Source organism: Lacerta agilis, chromosome 1, assembly GCF_009819535.1.
Source record: "Lacerta agilis isolate rLacAgi1 chromosome 1, rLacAgi1.pri, whole genome shotgun sequence".
NCBI lineage: Eukaryota > Metazoa > Chordata > Lepidosauria > Squamata > Lacertidae > Lacerta > Lacerta agilis.
Window position 1 is genome coordinate 39,852,404 of NC_046312.1, and position 23,082 is coordinate 39,875,485.

Below are 23,082 nucleotides of genomic sequence, written 5' to 3' on the forward strand. Positions count from 1 at the left end.
TGATTCTGGAGAAAATTACATAACTGCAGTATCAATCGTGTGCAGAGCACCACAGAAAGATTGTTGAACTTAAAAGTAGAAATCTACCAAATGGAACTTCTGCCTAGCAACTAGAGTAACATTTAAAATTGTGGCAGGGATTTCAAGTAATAGAGAGAGTCAGAATCTGCCATACCTCCCAACAAGACCTCAAAATGTGTAATCAGCTCCCCTGGCAGGAAGAACACACAAATAAATTTATACATTGGCAATAAGGATACTTGAGAATTGAACTTTTTGGCCTTAAAAGCAAAGAGCTATTCAGGTTAAGTTGTCCAGACCTTAAAAATCCAGCCAATGTATGTCATTTCTATCTTAGGCAAGTCAGTTTCTTTCAGAATAACTCAGCTCACAGGTTGGTTACAAGGTGAAAATGTTGCTCTGAGCGACTTGACCAAAGAGAAAAATAAACGTTTAGAGCTGAAGGCAGAGTGCAGTTGAACCACTTCAGCAACCTACAATTAAGCAACAAGCAACGTAGAACCTATATCTGCTGCAAGGGGAAAGTGGTAAATGTCAGTTTACGAGTAACTTCACAGTCTTACCTATCCAGAGCAATGGCAGGAAAGCTAAGGATGGTCACCGAGCAGAAGACTTTGTGCAAGAACTTTATGATCTTACAGAAGACCATGGTGTAGATCCACCAGCAGCAGTGTGGACTGGCACCGAGGACTATGTCAAAAGGCACACAGACTAGGCTGGCACAGATCCCAGAGCAGGCCATGTTCTTAATAAACCGGTTGGTTACCGACTTAAAAACTGACATCCTGCATGTTGACCACAAGACCATGAAGTTTCCTGGACGAAGGAAAACAAAATTAAACCATGAAAGTTTCTCTCTCTCTCAAATGTAATAGGCACACACATATAAACACACACATTTATATATTAAAATATTTGAATAAGATTTGGGCATAAAATTTATTCACTTATACAGACTCTTTCTTAAATGGTCGTTGTTTCTAGCTTCCTTACTATTTTTTATTTTTAATGTACTGTAGTTTTAATTGTTCTTAACCACCTTGAGTGGTGCAAAAGCACTAACTAGAAGGGCAGGCTTTAATTTTTTTTGACATAAGTAAATAGATAAATTCAGATGCTCTGTAATCATCTTCCCACAGTTTCCATTTGCAATGCGGAATGGTAGTTTCAGTTGCATGGACTCCTTGTGTCTATTCCAGTGAAGTTTGGGACATAGGTCCACTACTCTTGCCACTGACAGCCATCCAGCTACAAGGCAAGAGTGAAGCTGGAGCTAACTATGGGATAGTTTATCACACCATATCAATATTGACTAATTAATGCATCTGTTAAGGGCATCGCCCTCAACAGTTGTAATTACCAAGCATTTTGGGGCCTGAAAGTTCTGAACATAGCTTGTTAAACTGAATTGATTTTGGTCATTGAATTCTAATGTACATGACTATGATACATATCAGTATCAGTGCTATTTTTATACTAAATGAGGTGCCGGAACTCACCATGAACCCCTCCCTTGTTCTCTTATAATGGCAATGGTGCCCACCTGAGAGGTGCTGGAACTGAGTTCTGGTGAGTTCTGGCTGAAAAAAGCCCTGTTCAGTATTAAGGGTGGGGCACAATGAGTCAGAAAGGCTGTCCAATTTTCAAGGTGCCTCAGAATTACTTTGGCTATTCAAATCTTTACTGGGATCTTCATCTGTGTGGGTGGTTATAAAAGTGGTTGGAATGGTGGCAGGAATTATCAGCTCTGCGATATTGACACTATCAGATTTCACAGCATCTTAAAAACAAACACTACTTATTTTTCATAGCGCAGAAGGCTTACTATCAATTAGTCAAAACATATTTCAACACAAATAAACTGTGAAAGAGGCTATGGCTGAAAAGCAGTTTTAAATAACTGAACAATACTGTGTTTTTCCCCTAGAGCCAATTCACATAGCCATAAACTGGATTCCCCCCCCCCCAGCTGAATGTAACGTGCACATGTTGAACTGATTGTTGATCACTTTCTGCATACAACAAGAGTAAGCAGGAATCCTATATGCACAATGGGAACTATGAATTGTAGTAGTAAATTCACACATATTAACGGCACAAAAAAGGTGTGCATTGCAAGCATGTAAGAGGAGGTTGTGGGCTCATGATAGCTAGCCCTGAACCCAATACACACAGTCCCATTGGCTGCATGCTCATATTGTGGCTCATACTGAAATAAGGCCAATTATGGTAATCTGAACCACGTAGTTTTCTGCAGAGGACAGCCATTTTTGTGAGTTGTGGGCCCTCAGGATTTCATTTCCATGAGATCCTAAGGGATGAAGTGTGGTTTAAAAGCATATTCAATCAATCAGTGGCGATGCTGTAAGTTTAACATTTCCTCAAGTAACAATTAATGTCCTTATGACTATTTCTCCAATCCTATACACTTCAGATAGTCCTTTATTTGGCTCTGTGCATAAATCAATGTTAAAGCAACACTATTTTCAGTACCCAACAGTTACATCCCCCCGCCCTATAGACACCCCCCCCAAATAGCTTTTGGGAGTTGATGTTCAATTCAAACAATATAAACATACATCCAAAATCCATCATATTTATTGCTAAACAAAAATCTCGTGTTTCTACCATAACCCTTATTGTAATGTTCCATTTATTTGGCTTCAAACCTTCACAGATACGTTTTCGTATCTTCAGTCAGACACAGTCTTCATCCTTCAACGTCATCCACTAGAGAAGATTACTGTGATTTTACCATTAATATAGCATATATATATAATATATGACTTCTGTTTCAGTGTATCTGAAGAAGTGTGCATGCACACGAAAGCTCATACCAAGAACAAACTTAGTTGGTCTCTAAGCTGCTACTGGAAAGAATTTTTTATTTCATTAATATAGCAGTAAGCAAACTATTACCCAAAATGCACGCAATACTAAGTGTAAGTGAAAGATACCAGCCTGCTGCAGTTTGGATCCTATTCAACTCAGTACATAACAGTAAGTAAGTTGCATTAACGTCCATGGAACATAGTTCCAAGTAAAATCCATGTTCAATTAAGTCCTGAATGCATACTGTTGTCTCTCACTTCTCTAGATGAAGGAGAGAGGGTGTGTGAGAAAAGACGTTGCCTTGGGCTCTGCCCACCACAGGCATGTGGCTTCCAGAAGGTATATCTACAATATAAAAAGCTACTGATACTCTTATTCCCCCCCCCCTTTTTATATTTTCTTCTGTGATTACCAAGGAAGCTACAACACCGATAAAGTTCTGAGTTTATTTATGTTAAAACAACAACAAAAACCACTCCCTGCCCATACACTAAGATCTTTCTCAAAGGTCCTTCTCAAAATGCCCCAGCGAATGAAGTAAGTGCGTAGAAACAGGGGAAAGGGCCTTTTCATTCGTGGTGCCCCACTTGTACAACGCTTTCCAAGATAGGCTTATCCACTGCCTACATTAATGTCTTTTAGTTGCCAGGTAAATGTTTTTACTTTCCCAGGCTTTTTAAAAATGTGGTGCATTTTATTTCTGCTATGATTACTTTTAGTGTTGCCTTCTTTTGTAACCTGTTTTAATGTTCATTGCTATATTTTATGAGGTAAATCAACCTGGAAAATGTGTTTTAAACACATTTAAGATGTGTGAAGATGTGTTTTAAACAAATAATAATAATAATAATCTTCAACAGAGGGATATGTGCTTCATCAAGGGAAGTTCTCAATTTTTAACTGTTCTTCTAATTTTTCTAAGGGTCAAACTTGATGTTACTTCCATTGCATGGTTAGGAACCACACAGGGTTAGTATATACTGTATATGGCTAGATTTTTACTGGGACTGCAGTGCTGGGTGGGGGTGGGGCAGTTAAGCCTTCTGTCACCAGGTCAATCTCTACAAAAAAATCCCCGCCCCATGACAAGTAGCTTTGCGGAGGAGGAGTAACAATTGCCACCAATGGCATTTTCCACATGATTCTGACTGAGGGTTAAACCTCATGTCCCTGTATGCTGGGGTCCTGATGAAGATCTTGCCCCCCCCCCCCCCCCCCATTAAAATGTGCCTAGTATTAACTTTTAAAATCCCAATAAGCTTGCTAATTACACAATAAAATGACATTGAGTATAATCTAGAGGCAAATTTGGCATTTCCCCTCAATAACATCTCTATTCTGGCCCAGATTCTGTTGCCAGTCAACTTAGAATAATGTCGACAATTAACTGGCACAGATCTTTTTTTTGAAAAGTCTCTACTACCCTGACTCAAAGTGCATTCAATAGGCACCCCTCTGTGAACCTGGAAAGTTAATTTGTTTTGTACCAATCCTTACAAGAACACCCCAAAGAATGTTCCACATTCCAACTACTGAATTAGTAGAGACTTATTAACATCCACTCCAGCTTCTGCCAAGTTCCCCTTTTGCTGGCGCACAGCATTGTGCTGTGACTCAACGGGGTTCTTGTTTACACTGATGTGGGTCGAGTTCAACTTGCCTTTTGTCCTATGAGTCACATTAATCCAATATTCTTCTTCTATTTCTGACCCATAGTGGTACAATTTACTTGAGTATGTTTTTCATCTCCTATGTGTACTGCAACTATATTATATGTCAGTGTTTTTCAACCTTTTTTGGGCAAAGGCACACTTGTTTCATGAAAAAAATCACGAGGCACACCACCATTAGAAAATGTTTAAAAAATTTAACTCTGTGCCTATATTGACTATATATAAAGTAATTTCCCACGGCACACCAGGCAACATCTCGCGGCAAACTAGTGTGCCGTGGAACAGTGGTTGAAAAACACTGTTATATGTGACTTGTAATACTAAATCGCTGCCTCCTGAAATAATTGGTTATGTTTACCGGTCCCTTTCCCTTTTTACCTTGTTCCACAGAGTTAAGATACAATGCACTGTTAAGTTTATTCTATAACAGATATTATTCACTTAAAGCTGATTCATGTGTTTACATTTGAGTGATAACATCCTTGAATAGTGGTTTTGCCAGATCCTTTCCACATGAGCAAGCGGTTCATACGCTTCCCTGAAAACCTTCTCCTCTGAAAATTGTTACCATGTCAGATGGGTTTATTTGATGTGATCACTAATTATTTTCATTCTGGAATGTTGTTTCAGAGACATATCTCTAAATGTGAAAATGAGGTGCTGTAATCTCACAACTTTACCATCTCAAATAAGCACACCAAATGTGAAAACAAAGTGATGAAGACACCATAACTTAGTTCACATGTCACACTAAGCCAACACATGGCTTAGAGCAAACACATGGGCTTTGGGATCTTAGATCACAGCTGATTCGCTTCACCCTGGGCATTTTGCTGCTACATCTGGCTGAACTAAGCCATTGTGTGGAATACACTTGTGATCTATCTCAGTTTAGAGATTATTCACATCCTTTTTATAACTGTATAGCACAAATATCTTATTAAGTTTATGGCTTGCTTGTGCTGTTCTATTTACAAGCTGCACTCTCCACGATACTAATAAAGATTTGAAATTACTTGGTACCAATTAACAGCCTACTGGGTGAAATGTTCTTTTAAGCCAAGGCACCTGCGTACAAATTTTCCGCTTCATCACATAGGAGATGATCTATAAAGCAAATAGTTTTTCTTATGAAATGACCTCTTATCTGCAAAGACCACTATACTAAAAAAAAGGGAGGGGGACGTTTGGGCAACATCCATCCAAAGTCAAGCACATGCATTTCAACTGTAGATACATGCAGTCCAGTGTATATGTATCCATAGGAACATAGGAAGTTGCCTGATACCAAATCAGACCATTGGTTAGAAGCAGATTTAGGGCACCCCAACTGGTTCCACCACACTGGGCGCTGAGCCTAGGGGACACTGCAGGGCAACGTTACTATGAAGTAGTGAATAAAGCAGATGAGAGGCGGGGGTGCGCCAAATTTTGGGCTCACACAGGGTGCCACTGACATTTGAAAGACCAAAGTCCGCCCCTGCATTGGTTCATCTAGGTAAAAGGTAAAAGTAAAGGACCCTGGATGGTTAAGTCCAGTGAAAGGCGACTATGGGGTTGTGATGCTCATTTCACTTTCAGGCTGAGGGAGCCAGTGTCTGTCTGCAGGCAGCTTTCCGGCTCATGTGGCCAGCATGACTTAACCACTTATGGCGCAACGGAACACCGTGACGGAAACCAGAATGTACAGAAACGCTGTTTACCTTCCTGCCGCAGCGGTACCTATTTACTGTATCTACTTGCGCTGGTGTGCTTTTGAACTGCTAGGTTGACAGGAGCTAGCAACGGGAGCTCAACCCGTCGCGGGGATTCGAACTTTCTAATCGGCAAACCCAAGAGGCTCGGTGGTTTAGACCACAGTGCCACCCGCATCCCTATTGGTTCATCTAGCACAGTATTATCTGCACTGAGTGGCAGTGGCTCTCCAGGATTTCAGGCAGGGGTCCCTCCCAGCCATACCTGGAGACGCCAGGGATTGAACCTGGGACATTCTGCCTGCAAAGCATGTGCTCTGCCTCTGAGCCATGGTACTTCCTATACAAAGAATGAGAGAATATAAGAAGCTGCGATGTAGGGAGTCATGTCATTTTCCAGATAGCTCAGTATTGTCTACACCAAATGACAATTCCTTCTCCAAGGTTTCAGGCAGGGGACCTTCCTAGCCCTACAGGCTGATGTCTGGGATTGAACCAAGACCTCCTGCATGCAAAGCAGATGCTCTACCAGTAAACTACATCCCTCCCAGATAAAAATAACTGAAGTGTTAAGCATGGGCTTGCCTTTCCTGTTAAAAGAAATGGGAATTAAAGTGATTAAGTTTTCCTGGATCAGGTCCATTCTGAATTGTCAAATCAAGCTCCTCCAATATTATTTCCTCTTTTTCTCCAAAACTGTCTAATTCTCACCCATTAGCATCAAGTTTTATTCTCTTTAGGAGCACAAACAACACAGGCTGCTACTCTCAGTTTCCATAGCAACAACAACTGCATGAAAGCAAAAATCATTTTCTTGGTCAGATCACAGACTTCGTGAGTCATTTATTTCTGTTTTACACCTAACTCAGCAAGTGAAAAACTAGTGCCAATTCTGAAGAAAACTGACTTGTTTCCGACTGCCCTTCCCCCCCCCAAAAAATGTCACACTAATTGAACAGCAAAACAAAAGCTGTAAACTTTTGAAGAATATGTGATATCTTGTTTAAAAATATCCTGGCTAGTGTCCTTAAAATTGCTTGATTCCAACCCTCCCGCACACACTTATATGAAGGATTATTTAAACTTGAAAAATCTAAGCATATTGCATTTGTGATCTCAGCAGAAAGATATCAGACCTGTGTCAATTCTCTGATTTCATGCTGTTTTTGTAACAGGATTATTTTTGCAGTTCCTGGGAACAAAAATGGCCTCCAAAGGATGCTGTTGAATCAAAGAATACATACTGTGAGGTGAAAGACATGCTGAGCTACCATAAGCTGAACATGTGTCGGACTTGGGGAAAAAATGCACTTGGAAAATAAAGATAACTAAATGATATCTATCCTTAACATTACAAACCACAAAATGGAGAGGAAACCCTCTCGATTGTAAAATAAATGGGGGAAAATACACTGTACAGAAATCTTCCTGAGATTAATAATACAAAACAATTCAGTAAAAGAACATATTTTATTTTATTTTATGGCATTTATACCCCACCTTTCCTCCAAGGAACTCAAGGTGGTATACATAGGCCTACTACTGTTCCCCATTTTATCCTCACAACAACCCTGTGAGGTAGGTCACTCACATATTTCAGCCTGTGTCTTATCCATGGAGTATCACTTAATCTTAAATAATCCAAAATTTACAAATTAGAAAAAAAACTATTATTCTTTCTATTTGAAACTATATCCATGTAATATGATAGCACTATACAGGAAGAATATCTTTTTTTAATAAGAGCAGCTTCAGGCTCCTTAAGAAATGTTGGCAGAACTGAATTCAGTCACTTCTGCATTCTTCATAATATTTGAAGGGGAACTTAGACATCTCCTTCTGAGATGCAGGAGCTCCCCAGCGCAGTGAGGAAGATGTTCTGTTTCAGACATCAGACAGAAATGCTGCAAGACAACTGTAGTTGTGATACAAGCTGTTGAATCTTCCTTTAATGTCCAAAGCGGCTCGCAGGTTTTAATGAAAACATGAGAGACGTCAAAAATGTTCAAGGGGGAGGCAGGGGAGACTCAAATCTGTAGTTCAAGAGGCAAAGATTTCTGAAGTACTGGGGAAAGTCATGATAAGAAAACACCTTTTTTGCAATGTAGAGGTATTTTTCATCAAAATAACGATAGAGGAAGGCTTAATGAACCCCTTCCCATGTGCTGTGTCCCCATAAAAATTACCCCACCACTTGAAATTAAATAAAGAAAAACCGAGGAGCTGATTGCAAGTGATGAAATTGGTTTTATTGTGTAGGCATAGGTACCTAGGCACAGAGAGGTGCTGTCCAGATTCTGTAGAACAGCGGAAGCAACTAACCATAACACTGTTTGTGTGGCAGCATGATTCAGGATGTGACACCACTGGGGGGCTTCAAGGGTGTTAGCTGTTATTTGCAACCTCTCCCCCAAAATTCAACAGGGCTTCTCTGTAGGCGCTGCTCCTTGTTTATTTTCACAGCATAATATACTCTTCTGAGAAACTGGTCATTGCAGTAGATTGCTCCAGAACTACATAATCACTAATTTACTAGTGTGACAATCATCTTGGCTGTGAGTCTTGGAAGAACTGCTCCCTGCCTTGAATGCTTTTTTCCCCACCTGGCCTGGGAGGGGAGGGCCCTGACTGACTCCAGCTACAAAATCTGAGGCTGCTGAAGAGGCCAGAGACCATCTTGGCTGTTTCTCCATGCAGACACAGGACGTCAAGCTTGACCTTCCACAGCCACCAGCCACCACGAACCACCATTAACAGGATTAGTAGCAGCAACAGCAGCTATGTTCTATGCATATGATAATACTGTATTCTCCTGCTAATTGTGCTGTTTTATTTCCCCACCCCCACCCCCGATAAATTTTTATTAAATAAATTTATTTTACAAAGAAAAAAAAAATCTTGGTCCAACCACTGGCAAGTAAAATTACAAAACAAAATTACATACAATATTGTATTGTTTGTAGTTTGATCTCACATTCTTAATTAGCCCCATGTCACATGCAGTAAAGAAGACACAGACAATATGGGAAACAAAACAAAAAAGGGTATTTTCCATTTGCTCTTCACAAACTTGGCTTTGTTGTTGTTGTTGTTGTTCAGTCGTTCAGTCGTGTCCGACTCTTCGTGACCCCATGGACCAGAGCACGCCAGGAACGCCTATCCTTCACTGCCTCTCGCAGTTTGGCCAAACTCATGTTAATAGCTTCGAGAACACTGTCCAACCATCTCATCCTCTGTCGTCCCCCATGGGACTCTCAAGAGTCTCCTCCAGCACCATAATTCAAAAGCATCAATTCTTCGGCGATCAGCCTTCTTGATGGTCCAGCTCTCACTTCCGTACATTACTACTGGGAAAACCATAGCTTTAACTATACGGACCTTTGTCGGCAAGGTGATGTCTTTGCTTTTTAAGATGCTATCTAGGTTTGTCATTGCTTTTCTCCCAAGAAGCAGGCGTCTTCTAATTTCGTGACTGCTATCACCATCTGCAGTGATCATGGAACCCAAGAAAGTGAAATCTCTCACTGCCTTATAATTTCTCAAAACTGACTTCCTGTCAAATCCCTTTGCATCTACTTTTCTTAATGTTTAATGTTTTCAAAACAGGCCTTCGTATATATACTCTCCAATACATTCTTAGAATGTTATACCTCCATAATTTTTTCCAACTCTTTGACCTTCCTTTATCACTCAAAAGCTGGCATGGAAGTAAAACCATTATTATATTTTTGCACATATCTCTCTCTCTCTCTCTCTCTCTCTCTCTCTCTCTCTCTCTGTATATATATACATATATACATATATATATCCCATTTTTCTGCAAACGTTTGCTTGGTATTTCCTCTAAGGTTGTTAGTTAAAAGGGCCTTCTCAGCAAATTCTTGTAAATTACTTTGCCAATCTGAAATTTTTGGTACTTCCTGATCTTTCCATCCTTTTGCCAATATTCGGGCCGCTGCAATTGCATACAGGAATACATCTCTTGATTTATTTGGTATTTCTTTATCCGCTATACTTAGTAGAAATGTCTCTGGTCTTTTAATAAAACAGCTAATTGTGCTGTTTTAAATGTGCATTCTATATTTGACTTCCTTTATGTCGGAATACGTTTCACGGATCCGCCATAGGATCCACATTTGTTTAATTATTTAATGAAGTTTTCAAGAACTACTTTTGGTGTTAATACGCGCAAAAGCGAAAGCAAAAGTAAGAATGAATAGTCTGGTTCACTAATAGATTAATCCGCCTTTACTTTATAGTTCCGGTCATGTTCAAAGTTATTAATGAGCGTTAAGTTTGCTTCCCGCCTTTTTGGAGGGCAGCAACAGTGATTTTATTGGTTGAGGCATTGATCATGATGTCACGTTGGTTCCTAAATAAAAGGCCAAGGCACCCCCGCTTAGGCGCATTCATGCGTTCTTTCCGTTTTGCTTTAGTTGGGTTTTAGTTGAAGTCAAGTTTAGTTTAAGGGATTAGGAGCGGGCTGGATGGGTTGGATGGGTTTTTCTTTTAGTTAGAGTTAGATCGCGGAAGATCATTCGGTTTAGCCTTAGTTAGGTTTCTTTTAGGTTTAGCCTAGGGCTAGGTTTGCGGAAGATATTTCGGTTTTAGTATTATTTAGCTAGCCTCGCGGAAGATTGGGCGCGCAGGGACTTTAAGCTTAGGAGAACTTAGCTTAGGGGACGAGCCTATGCGGGTTCTGCCGAAGCCACTAAAGATACAACCGGTGTCTGTCTTCCTTTGGGGGTAAAAGGGGGGAGTAAAAGGCTTAAATTAAAATTTTTATTTCCTTAAGTTGGTCCACCTATTCAGAGTCAGGGTATATTCTATTTCTCGAGGCAACGTTTCATTTAGAAGGCAACTAAGAACTCATGCACCTTCGGAGTCATCAATTGGCTTACTCAGCTTCCTTCGGATTGTGAGACTTGGCCGGCGCCCGTGCTCAAAAGCACGCGGAACGCTGGCCGCTTTCCCCGCAACTGGTACCTCGTGCATGAGCAGTACAAGTTTGTGCACGAGGAGCTCCAGCACCCAAACCCCGACACCTTTAGTATTTTTTTCTTTTGAAATTTTGAAGATAATTTTTTGGTTAACTTTGCTGCGCTGAATGTGCATTCTGCACTTGACCGCCTTTGTAATGTTTTATTTTGAAATCTTTAAGATAACATTTTAGTTTCCTGTTAATTGTCTTGCTTTGAATGCATACTTTGTTTTTGACTTTCTTCTGTAATACCTTATTCTGGATTGTTTTATTGATGTTTTAATGTAGGCTGTAAACCGATATGAGATTCCCCCCCCCTGAAAAATATGAAGCAGTATAGAAATGAAATAAAAAGAAAAAAGAAAGAATGTGACAAGTCAATTGTTTCTGTTTTTCCATTTGCACTTTTGTTTGAGAACTGTGGGTGTTGAATAAATAAATAAATAAATAAAGAAAGAAAGAAAGAAAGAAAGAAAGAAAGAAAACGCAGAGCACTGCTCAGAGGTACTATTTCTTCCTCTGAGTTAACGCAGTTATTTTTCATTAGCAATGCAGCATATACTTTGGAAGTGCCCAGAAGCTGTATATTACATTACTGCTATCAAATGCTCCAGGTTATTCTAAGGCAAGCAGTGCAGCTACCATCCCATACCTGCAGCTTACAGTACAAGAACAGTTTGATCATTTGATAATCTCATTGTACAGATTGGCATTCATATAATGTGTATGAACAATATATTATCTAATAACTATATAATTACATATCAGGAGAATTGATATTGACACAAGCAAAACTTCACTGGTGCAAATAATCAAAGATAGCTAGCTGAAAGTAAATGTTTAATTAGGAAATGAGACAGCAAGAGCTTTGCAATTAATCCAATTAGACAAATCATATACAGTACTAAGTCCATTTTCACATGAGACCTAAAATGCACACATGAGCGTGTGCTGGAGAAACCAAAAGCTAACTTGCAATCACTTTGTTCTGGAAGGAGAGTGTTGCATGGGATTAACTTTAATTAAACTTGCTTGTGTTTCAATTGCTTTCTGCTCTAGTTGTCTGATCTGCTGGATTTGAGAGGGCTGCTTTCTCTGAATTGCTGTGCAGCAAAAAACAATATGATCACTGTAATAGTCATACAGCATATCAAATGATGTTACTGCAATAGTTACTGAAAAGTCCAAGAAATGATTACGGAAAGTATACAATGTTGATTATTACTGCATATCTTTGACTGACAGCTAACTAAGCGTCTGAGAGTAAAATCGTGTATTTTTGTTAATGAGCCTCCAGCAGATAATTTTCTGCCTACAAATATCTGAAGATCTACTGTCTTATAGCTGACATTTATTAGTCTTTATGGTAGCTTTCACGAACCTGGTACCCTCCTGATGTTATGGACCACATATTGTTATTAAATTTGTGTATTTCCCTTCATCTGAAGATCAAAGGGTGATTCACAACATACAACTAAATGAGAACACAAAATACATAATGAAAGAAACAAACACAAAATAACCACCCTCCCACAAACACATTTAAGAGGCCATATAATGGTCAATCAGTCAAATGCTTGGTTGTAAAGAAACATTTTTGCCTGGCACCTAAATATACGTAATGGAAGTGCCAGGCGAGCTTTCCTGTGGCCTTCCTATAGCTAATGGGAACTGTAGTCTGAAATATCCAGAAGGCATCAGGTTGCTGAAGTCTGCTTTAAGGCAGCAGACTAATCATGGCTATTCCACTGGAAACACTTGGAAAGAGTTTCAGTTAAAAAGAAATGACATTTTCATTTTTAGCCTTTTTGTAAATATAGATAGAGATGTCAGACTCATGCACTGTATGCATCAGATCCCAAGTTCAGTCCTCAGCACCCTCAACTAAGAGTATCTCAGGCAGTAAGACTGGGAAATGACCTTAGGGCAGCCTTCACCAACCTGGTGCCCTTCAGAACTTTGGGACTACAACTCCCATTACCTCCAGCCAGCCACCAGCAACTTGTGCCTTAGGACTATGCCCAACATATGCAGGCACCAATGAACACCAAAACAAAGTGAGAGAGGGCTAACAAGTGTGACTCTGTTACTGCACCATGCACTCACTTGACAAGATTTATCTAAATCTGAATATAGGCATGGCACATATACTGTATCTTCAGCACTCCCAATGAGTTGAATTCTGTTTGAATTTTTCATACTGAGCTTGATCAGCTCCCCTGATCCTTATATAACCAAAATGCCCTCTTATTTAAAACAAAAACAAAAAGTACAAAGGGGATTTTTGTGTCAGATTATTTCTTCCCATGCTGTGTGTCTTATCAGCTTCCTTTTACTGTATACGGGACTTGACTTCCAGATTTTCCTCCTATAAGGAGACACGTTTTAACTGACTGATGCCAATTAAAATCATTCCAGTTTCATCTGGCACACAAGATTTCAGTGCCCGCGTTGCACTTTGCTTACAAAAAAACTGGCGTGAAAAGTGACACACAGGCTTCGCCTACAAAACTGGCAGCACTTCACATAAAAGCATTGCCATTAAAAACAGCATGCAGATAACGGAACCTGTTAGCGAAATGTGTATGTATGTATATCAAGATGAAGTCTATTTCAGGGTAAGTTTTGTTTATTTTTCTCCTTTTCACTCTTTACTTTGTTATCTTATTCAAGATGAAGAGATACCTTTCATTTAGTTCATGTTGCTAGGAAACAGAACATCATGTTGGAGAACAAATGCCAACAACAGAATGAAATAATTCCCCCCCCCGCTGCCGCCGCCACCCCTATGCACACCTACACACCTGCCTAGAGTTTGCATTACTTCTCAATATTTCTTCTAATCACAAACAAGATTAAAGCAGGAAAAGACAATGGCCCCAATTCAGTGAACAGTGATCTGTGCATGGTTTCTGCATATGGCTTACTTATGCTGCACTGCACATAAAGGACTACTGCTGTGTGGCCCAGAGTCAGACATCCTTAAACACAGCAGCATGAACACACCTAATACAGTGGTACCTTGGGTTACAGATGCTTCAGGTTACAGACTCTGCTAACCCAGAAATAGTACCTCAGGTTAAGAACTTTACTTCAGGATGAGAACAGAAATCACATGGCAGTGGCTGCGGGAGGCCCCATTAGCTAAAGTGGTACCTCAGGTTAAGAACAGTTTCAGGTTAAGAACGGACCTCCAGAACAAATTAAGTTCTTAACCCGAGGTACCACTGTATAGTACTTGGGGTGCCATTCATGTCAGGAGCAACTGCCCTTAGATCCAAACTGGGGCCCGGTAGGCTTGGAATGTCTCCTTGCCAATTAGGTTTTGCTGCAGCAGTATAGCGATGAGCAGCCACAGGCTTTTGCATGGAATATGCTAATATCCAAATAGATTTTAGCATATTCATTTGGACCACAGAATTCTAGCATGGGCATCAGGGTGAGGTGTGTTGAAGCCATAGAATTCTGCAAAAAATAAAATAAAAACAGAGGTAGAAGACTGGGTTTCCCACAGTGAAATGCTAAGCATTTTTATTCAGAAGTAAATTCTTCTAAATTCAGTGGAACTTACTGTTATTATTGTGTTAATAACTGCAGCCTTAGGAACCAAAATCAGATCTACCCCTTACCCTAACACCCAAGTATAGAAATTTGGTACACATCATAAAGAATATGTGCACATTTTCTACTTCATTCAAGATGTTAACTCCAGGAAATATTAGCTCTGTCCCTCTCCCCTACACATCCTGTCCACAGACATAATTGATTTGATTTGCACTTTAAATGTCTGAATTATATGAACTAGGAAGCTGAATTTCCATGGCTAAGATACATAATTTCTTAGCAATGTTTCATATTTCATCAGACACCATTAAGCAATAACCACACAGCAAACGTCAACAACAGCCCCAATCACATTGTCAAAACTATTGTGTGGCAGTGGTAGGAAGAAGGAAACAAAGGAACATCCACCATGTGTTTTAGAACTGGAAACCATAGAGGGAAATTGATTTCAGAAGCGTAGCACTCCATGCAAAGTCAAATCAGCCTGAACAGATTGCTTCATTGCCCATTAGTAGCGATAATGGAGAAAAGGCAGTGAAGCACAAAACAGGTAACACAGTTGAACTCTCTAATACTGCTATGGGCCAAGTGGAACAGATTGTATAATTGAGGGCAGAAGTATACTATACATCAGGTTGGATCTGCATGGGGATGTGGCAAAAAAGGTCCCTGAACCTACTATAATGTCCGCAAATGTGCAGCTGTCCACTTATTAAGCCATGAGTCTCTACATACCTCACTCTCCCAGCTGTTCCTGAGAATGCAGATTGGGGACAGAGAAATTCTCAAAGTGATGGAGCAAGTTGTTTTGCAAGTATTTGCAAATGTCATTGCCAAAACAGAGAAAGGCTTGCCACAGGGAAGCCACTTTAGCAGCGCCCCTGCAGCAAATGAAATATGCTCCACTGCTGAGACACAAAGAAGAAAAAGAAGAGTTTGGATTTGATATCCCGCTTTATCACTACCCTAAGGAGTCTCAAAGCGGCTAACATTCTCCTTTCCCTTCCTCCCCCACAACAAACACTCTGTGAGGTGATTGAGCCTGAGAGACTTCAGAGAAGTGTGACTAGCGCAAGGTCACCCAGCAGTTGCATGTGGAGGAGCGGAGACGCGAACCCGGTTCACCAGATTACGAGTCTACCACTCTTAACCACTACACCACACTGGCTCCCCCAAAGCAAGCATATATTGAGCAATCGTCCTGATTTGTTTTCACAAAATGTGCACGGAGGATAGATGATATCACCATCAAGTGGTGGTTATCCTGCACTTTCCACTGTAGTTTTCTGTTACTTTTCCTACCACAGAAGGTTGGGGTGGGGGTGATACAAGAGCACTATTTAGTTATTTGCTATATACTGCACTATCTCAGCGGCATAGCATCTGCTTTACAAGCAGAAGGTCTCAGATTAAATGCATAACATCACTAGGTAGGAAGAGACTCTGTCTAAACATCTGGAAAGCTACTGCCAGTCAGCATGGACAATACTGAGCTAAATGGACTCAGTATAAGGCAGCTTCCTATGTCCCTAAATGTTCACCAATAAATGAGACAGTTTGCAAATATCTCATAGCAAATTTCCACCCATAAACCAGTTTTGGCAAGCTTCAGAGCAGATTATTCACATCAGTAATTCATGCCAGCATTTGATATCCTTCTAAACAGTGCAAGTTTATTATGGCAAAAATGATTCATATGGGCAGCTAATACAAATCCAATTTGCCTTTATCTATTCCTGTTCCCAAATGGGAATAACAATGCCCTATGTGGCAGATTTCTTTTGAGGATAAATAAGGAAGTCGAATATTGTTCTATGTGCCATCAGTCTGATTTCCGTGAAGTTAAGAGAAATTAAATTAAATGTATTTGGAAAATCATAGTGGGCAATGCTTTCAGACACAGTGAGATCAATCCATAATCTTTACAATTCTCAGTGATGCTTTTTTGATGCTCTGTTTTGAGAAAGCACTGTGCTATCATTTAGAGCTCCCTATTGACTACTAAAATGTGGTATTCGTGACTGCTGCCTGCCATACATTGTCTCTGCAAGGATCCTGTATTACACTGTGGTTAAGACTCATTACACATAATTTGCTGCATGCAAAAGGCACAGAAAAAACAAACAAAATGTCCCAAAGGTTAAAGCAGTGGTTTTCAACCAGTGTGCTGTAGCACCATGGGGTGCCTTGAATGATGGTCAGGGGTGCCGCAGGCAACACTGGCCTCCATTCCTCTTTCCTTCCCTCCCTCCTCTGATACCCTTTCATGTCTCTGCCTCCCAAAGGCTTGCATGGCTATTTGCTGCAGCAGCCCTGGCTACAAGCTCCTCAGGCGAATGGTGCCTCTGGGGCCGGCCAGGGGTGCTGAGGCAGCCTCAGAGTAAGCAGGCAAGTGTGTGAGGAAGCCCATCCAGCCAGTTAGCCAGCCTTTGCTGTTGGGAATGGACAGAAAAGTGGGAGGCCAGGCAGACAGGCTGGCAGACGCTGCATTGGCCTTTCTTGTGCTTTCTGTGTGTAAGGCCTGCCTAGGAGCTGACTGCCCAGTGCTGAAGGAGAGCCTTTCTGCCATGCAGGCCCAGTAGCGCCCAATGCTGCCTGCCATCCAACGTAAGGTGCTAGCCTCACATTCACCTTTGGCCAGTCTCTGTTGGGTAACTAAGGCTGGGAGCTTCCTCTTCCCAGGCCCCAGGCATGAGGAGGCATCTCTATTTGGGGCAGGGAAGACAGCTGTCTCCAGGGGCGGCGGTAGCTGCCCAGAGGACTCCCAAGGAGAGGGGAGAGGAGAGGAGGCTGAGGGGGAAACTCCACAAGGGAGGGTGTTCAAAAAAGGGTGGGAGGCTGCCAGCTCTGCGGGCAAAGGGTGACATAACTGGGCCCCTGAGCCCCACAAGGGTGCCACAGAAAGACTGTAATTGGTCAAGGGAGCCATGGACTCAAAAGGTTGAAAACCTCTGGGTTAAAGGACAACAAAGTTAGAGGGTAAGCACACCATGCCATTTGAAGGAGATTAGTATTTTGCAATCTTTTCTACATTTTGCCCAGAGCAGTCCTTGGGTGTTTGATGGGTTGACTGATTTGAGTCCCTGACTTGGCACAATCTGCAATTCCCACTGCTCAGCAAACTAATGGTGAATGAAGGATGGCAGAGCTGAGCAGCAGATTCCCACTAGGGGTATGGTCCCCGCCGATATACAGGGGCTGAATATCCGCCTTCCCTCCCCCCCCGGTAATCCACCACCAGTTCCTTTGTCTTGGCAGTATTAAGAGCCAGATTTTCTCCACACCAAACACAGAGCCGCTCCATCTCGTCCCGATAGGCGGATTCATCCCCTCCTGAAATGAGCCCCACCACTGTAGTGTCATCAGCAAACTTGATGATGTTGTTGCTGGAATAGATGGCTGTGCAGTCATACGTATAGAGGGTATAGAGCTGGGGACTCAACACACAACCCTGTGGTGAGCCGGTGTTAAGGCTAAGAGCTGTGGACATATATGACCCTACATATATGTCCCGCCACTTTGCCCAGGAAAACCAATTATCAGGTTTTCTGCAAATTAATGTTCGTTCTGATTAAGCAGTAAACAGTGAGTTTTCTTGGGGAAAGTCGTGGGACAAAAGAGAAACCGAGAAATCGCAGGACAAATGGACACAACTCGAGTCCCTTGAGCATTTGGGTGTAATTTCTACCAGCCAAACTAAATACAGTGGTTCCTTGGTTTGCATACGTCTTGGTTTGCATTACAAACACGCCAAACCCGGAAGTGCGTGTCCTGGTTTGCAACTTTTTGATTACAACCCTTTTTTTTGGATAACAAACAATTTTTTTTAGGCCCCTTTGGCAAAAGTGCACCTTGAGTCACAACCTGTTTTGGTTTACAAACGGACCTCCAGAACAGATTATGGTTGTAAACCAAGGTACCACTGTACAACATAGGGAGATCCATAATTAGGATCTCACCTTTAAAAAAAATAGTTAAGAACTCCTGAGAGGCATTAATAGGTTGAGGCAAAAGGAGCTGAGTGCTAAGCCCACTTCCCAATACCATTTTCCTGATCTAAATCCCCACCCACCCCATTGCTGTTTGACCTGCATACTGGTACCATGCAAATACAAACCCAAAGAGTGCTCACCAATGCTTCCTTGTCATTCTGGAAAAAAGTGACAGGGTTTTACCCTGGGCCATTGTTGTTCAATGTCTTTATAAATGGCTTGAACTGAGGAATTGAGGGGATGCTCAACAAATTTGCAGATGACACCAAACTGAGTGAGATAGCTAATACCTTCGAAGATAGATTCAGGATTCAGACTGGAGAACAGGGTCCAAACTGACAAAAAGAATTTCAGCAGAGGCAAATGTAAGGTTCTGCACTTATACAGGTATAATCAGATACACAAATACTGTATAGGATGGGGGACACCTGGCTTGACAGCAGTATATGTAAAAAATTATCTAGGAGTCTTTGTAGACCACACACTTAACATGAGTCAACAGTATGATGCGGCAGCAAAAAAAAAAAAAAAAGTGAATGCAATTCTAAGCTGCATCAACAGAAGTATAATGTCTCCTTCAAGAGAAGTACTGTAATAGTACCTCTCTATTCTGCCTTGGTCAGACCTCACCTGGAGTACTGTGTCCAGTTCTGGACACTGCAGTTTAAGAAGGATATTGAGAAGCTGGAACATGTGCAGAGGAGAGTAACTAAGATGATAAAGGGTCTGGAAACCAAGCCTTATGAGGAACAGTTGAGGGAGCTGAGTATGTTTACCCTGGAAAAAAGAAGACAGAGCCGTCTTCAAATATCTGAAGGGTTGTCACACAACTAACATCCCAATTTTATATTTTTTAATTGAAAGCAATTCCCATTGCTTCTGAAATAACTTCCACATAAGTGCTTTGGAAGACAGTTTGAAATTCTCACAAGGAATGCCCAAGCTCCATTTCTATATCAGAGAAACTAGTTTTCACACAAAAATAGCCACTGGCAAGAAAAACTATATGGCCTCGGGTATCGCAGCTGTTGGCATGAAAGTGAAAACCAAAATATGTCAACTGTGGCTTAAGTAAGGTATCTGTCACCAGTTCTTCTTAGCTCAGACAAGATTATGCTGACCTGTATAGATTATTTTATTCTGGGCCTCTATCTGTGTCAAGCTCAGTAGAAATCAGTTACACTGGAAACAAGGCTAGGAATATGACTGAAGAAATGCTTAAGTTGCCAGATACTGTATTAAAAATCACACAGAAGATTCAAAGCCTGTAGCTCAGTATTCAAATGATTTGATGGATTATTTTTACACTTTTTCTGACTATAGACAGAAAGTCAAATCAGTACAGTGGTACCTCGTGTTACATACTTAATCTGTTCTGGAGGTGTGTTCATAACCGGAAACCGCTTGTAACATGAGGCACACTTTCGCTAAAGGCACCTCCCGCTGCTGCCGCGTCGCCAGAGTGCAACTTCCGCTCGCATCCTGGGGCAAAGTTCACAACAAGGGGCATCTACTTATGGGTTAGCGGAGCATGTAACCTGAAGCATTCATAAGGGGGACAGTACGTAACACAAGGTACCACTGTATTGTGAAATTATTGGGGGAAGGAAAAAAACCATTGTTTCTTGGCCTTCACTGCCTCTTCAGGGTTGCTAGATCACAATGCTGAAGCCTGAACTGACAGAATTCTCACCAGGGTCTGGACACTAAAGCAGCTGTCCCCAATCTGATGCCCTCCAGCTGTTTTGGACTGCTGGGACAAATAGGTGTTGGAATACAGAACTGCTGGAGAGCACCAGGTTGGAAAAGGCTCTTGTAGACCTAGCAACCCTATACCCTTCGCTGGCTCTTCCTCCCCTGCCCTCTTCCTTCCTGCCAATTGTGTACAGGCCACCCTGTCTATAGTCCCAACATGTAGTTTTGCCCCAGTCACACTTTCTCCTTTCCGTCTCCTTCCTTCAACTTTATGTCCCCACCCCAATAAGTCTCTACTTTTCAGGCCACTGAAAACTTTATCCAGTAACCTAACTTCTCTAGTATTCCTGTGTCACCCACTCCAAAGCATACAACCCCAACTTCATCTTACCCAGGGCTGACCCTACCATTGGACAGAGAGAGGTTGTCTCAGGCAGCCAGTTTTTAGTGTCATGAAAGGGCAGCAAATGATATATTTTTTTAAAAGTATTTATTGCTGTATTCTTACTCCCAGGAAGAGATGGTTGTGGGGTTTCTTCCTTGGGTTCCAAAATAACTTGGCCAACATTGGTACTTTGCATGTCCCTTGACTGGAAGTGAACATGAGTCAGGCAGCAAAGCATTTTGGACCAGGCCTGAGCACTGTGATGAGAGCCCCTTCTCTCCTTGGCCTCAGCTGCCTCCTGTCTCCTCTGCCCTTTTCTGCAACCCTCTTCCACCTACCCATCCTTCCTCAGGCATCTAGACAAAGTTAGTTTTCTCAGTTAATATGGGGAATGTAGATATAGCAGTTGCATTTTGGTGTTTCCCCTGTTTATTTGTTTTTGTATTTTTCACTATCCAGGCATGGGGGGCGTGGGGAGAAGTCTCACTTTGAAAACACAGTTGTAGCACCACTATTTGCATGGGCTGACAAAATGCTAATGTGTTACCTGGTAGGAGGAGGAGGAGCCTCTCTGCACTGCTTGCCTGAATTTCAAAGCAATTCCTGCCTCTCTTGCCTGTTGCCATTAGCTGTCTCGTGGGCAAAGTCTTCAAACAGCAGTGTTGATTCAAAAGGAAATAGCTGGTGTGGGAGCAACCCAGGTTATTTCTCCCACATATGATTTTTACAGAGTTGGGGCAATATGCAACACACTCGTTCTATTAAGACAAGGATTTCAGGTTCTGCAATGATATCTCCCCCTTCTCCTCCCTGTGTGTGGACCCTGCTCCCCGCCCCAATTTTGCTCCAGAGGGTTGAGGGGAAACCCAGAACAGATTTAGGGGACGTGGGGGGAGAAGAGAAGATATCTTGTTGCACAGGTGGAGATGCAGGTTACCTAGTGCTACTCTGGATATAAGTATCTAAACAGAAGACATCTCGGCTCCAAGGGCAATATGAGGGCAGGGCAGGAGAGTTATGTAACCTGGGCCTCATCCTCAAGGAGGACTCAAACTGAGACACTTGTTACTTTTTAGGCATTTGATAAGTTTTGCAATTTGTTTTTATGTGCATTTGACCAAAATGTGACTTCAGCTAGAGAAGGATTTTTTAAATAAATAAGAATTTCAAAATATGTGTTTTTCTGGGTACCTTAGTTTGTTTTTGTTTTGTCGTCATTTTTATTTTAACTGTAGCTGGGGAACTCAAAAGCTGGAAATGGCCCAGATCTTCTCAGCTCATAGCTTAGGCTTCCAACTACTACACTACTAGAGGTCAACAAACAATATATCTGTGTGGCTGTTTCCTGATATATCAGGAAGAATGATTACATTCCTAGCCTTCTTGCCTCCATTCTTCTTTCTTGATAATTCTGTATTTTGGCCAGCTCCATTCCTGGACTTCCACCAATGTACATAGCACAGACTAAATGCCTACTTCCTTCTCTTTTCCTCTATAAGACAGCAAATTTAGTCATATTCCTGCATCTTCATATCCCATGACTGCCCCACAGTGGTGTTAATGATTACCATGCGTAATCCAGAAGCACATAGTTATTACTGCATTAGACACTGACACATAATTCTTATATACATGGCATTAAATTCTGCACATTTTTATTGTCAAAAGGGGGTTCTTTCTTGGCCATCATTTAATTTATGAGTGAATACAATTCAGAAGTGCCTTTCAATAGAATATTGGAGAAGACATCTCTGGTGAAGCACATGAGGAAAGTGTTCCCATAGCAACAGAAAGCCAGGAAAGATCACAAACAGGTAATTCCTTTCTTTAACCACCACTTCCTTTAGATTGTCTTTCACAATAGATGCTTCTAATCTAGAGAATCAAAAGAAGTTTTTTGTTATTCAGGATTTTCTTCCGCAAGACGCTTTGAGAGTGATGGAAATGGATCTTTATCTCAGCCAGTCCCTGATCTTATCTAGGCAATTCCTATGTTCTTGACTAGTTAGTGACGAAGCTAGCGACAAAGCTCGTTAAAAATCATGTTATAATCTGAATTATGTGGCTATGAAGGGGGTTTGACTAGAAGACCCTTGGGGTACCTTCCAACTCTACTATTGTATTAATGTAGTATTTAGTATAGATTATGCCAGAGACTCTTGAACAAAGCGAGGGAGAAAAATATTCAACCCTCTAGATATAAAATTAGGGTAAAATATATAGCTGGTCTTGTTCTCAGTACAGG

At 41.3% G+C, this 23,082-nt stretch overlaps 1 protein-coding gene across 1 annotated transcript in view; it reads right to left on the minus strand.

Moving 5' to 3' along the window:
* Positions 1-23,082, minus strand: part of GPR176 (G protein-coupled receptor 176) — a 31,365-nt gene that overhangs the window by 3,497 nt on the left and 4,786 nt on the right. The window contains exon 2 of the mRNA XM_033144988.1: positions 585-837. Coding sequence (XP_033000879.1) covers positions 585-837 — 253 coding nt within the window. The remainder of the gene's footprint in view (positions 1-584; positions 838-23,082) is intronic.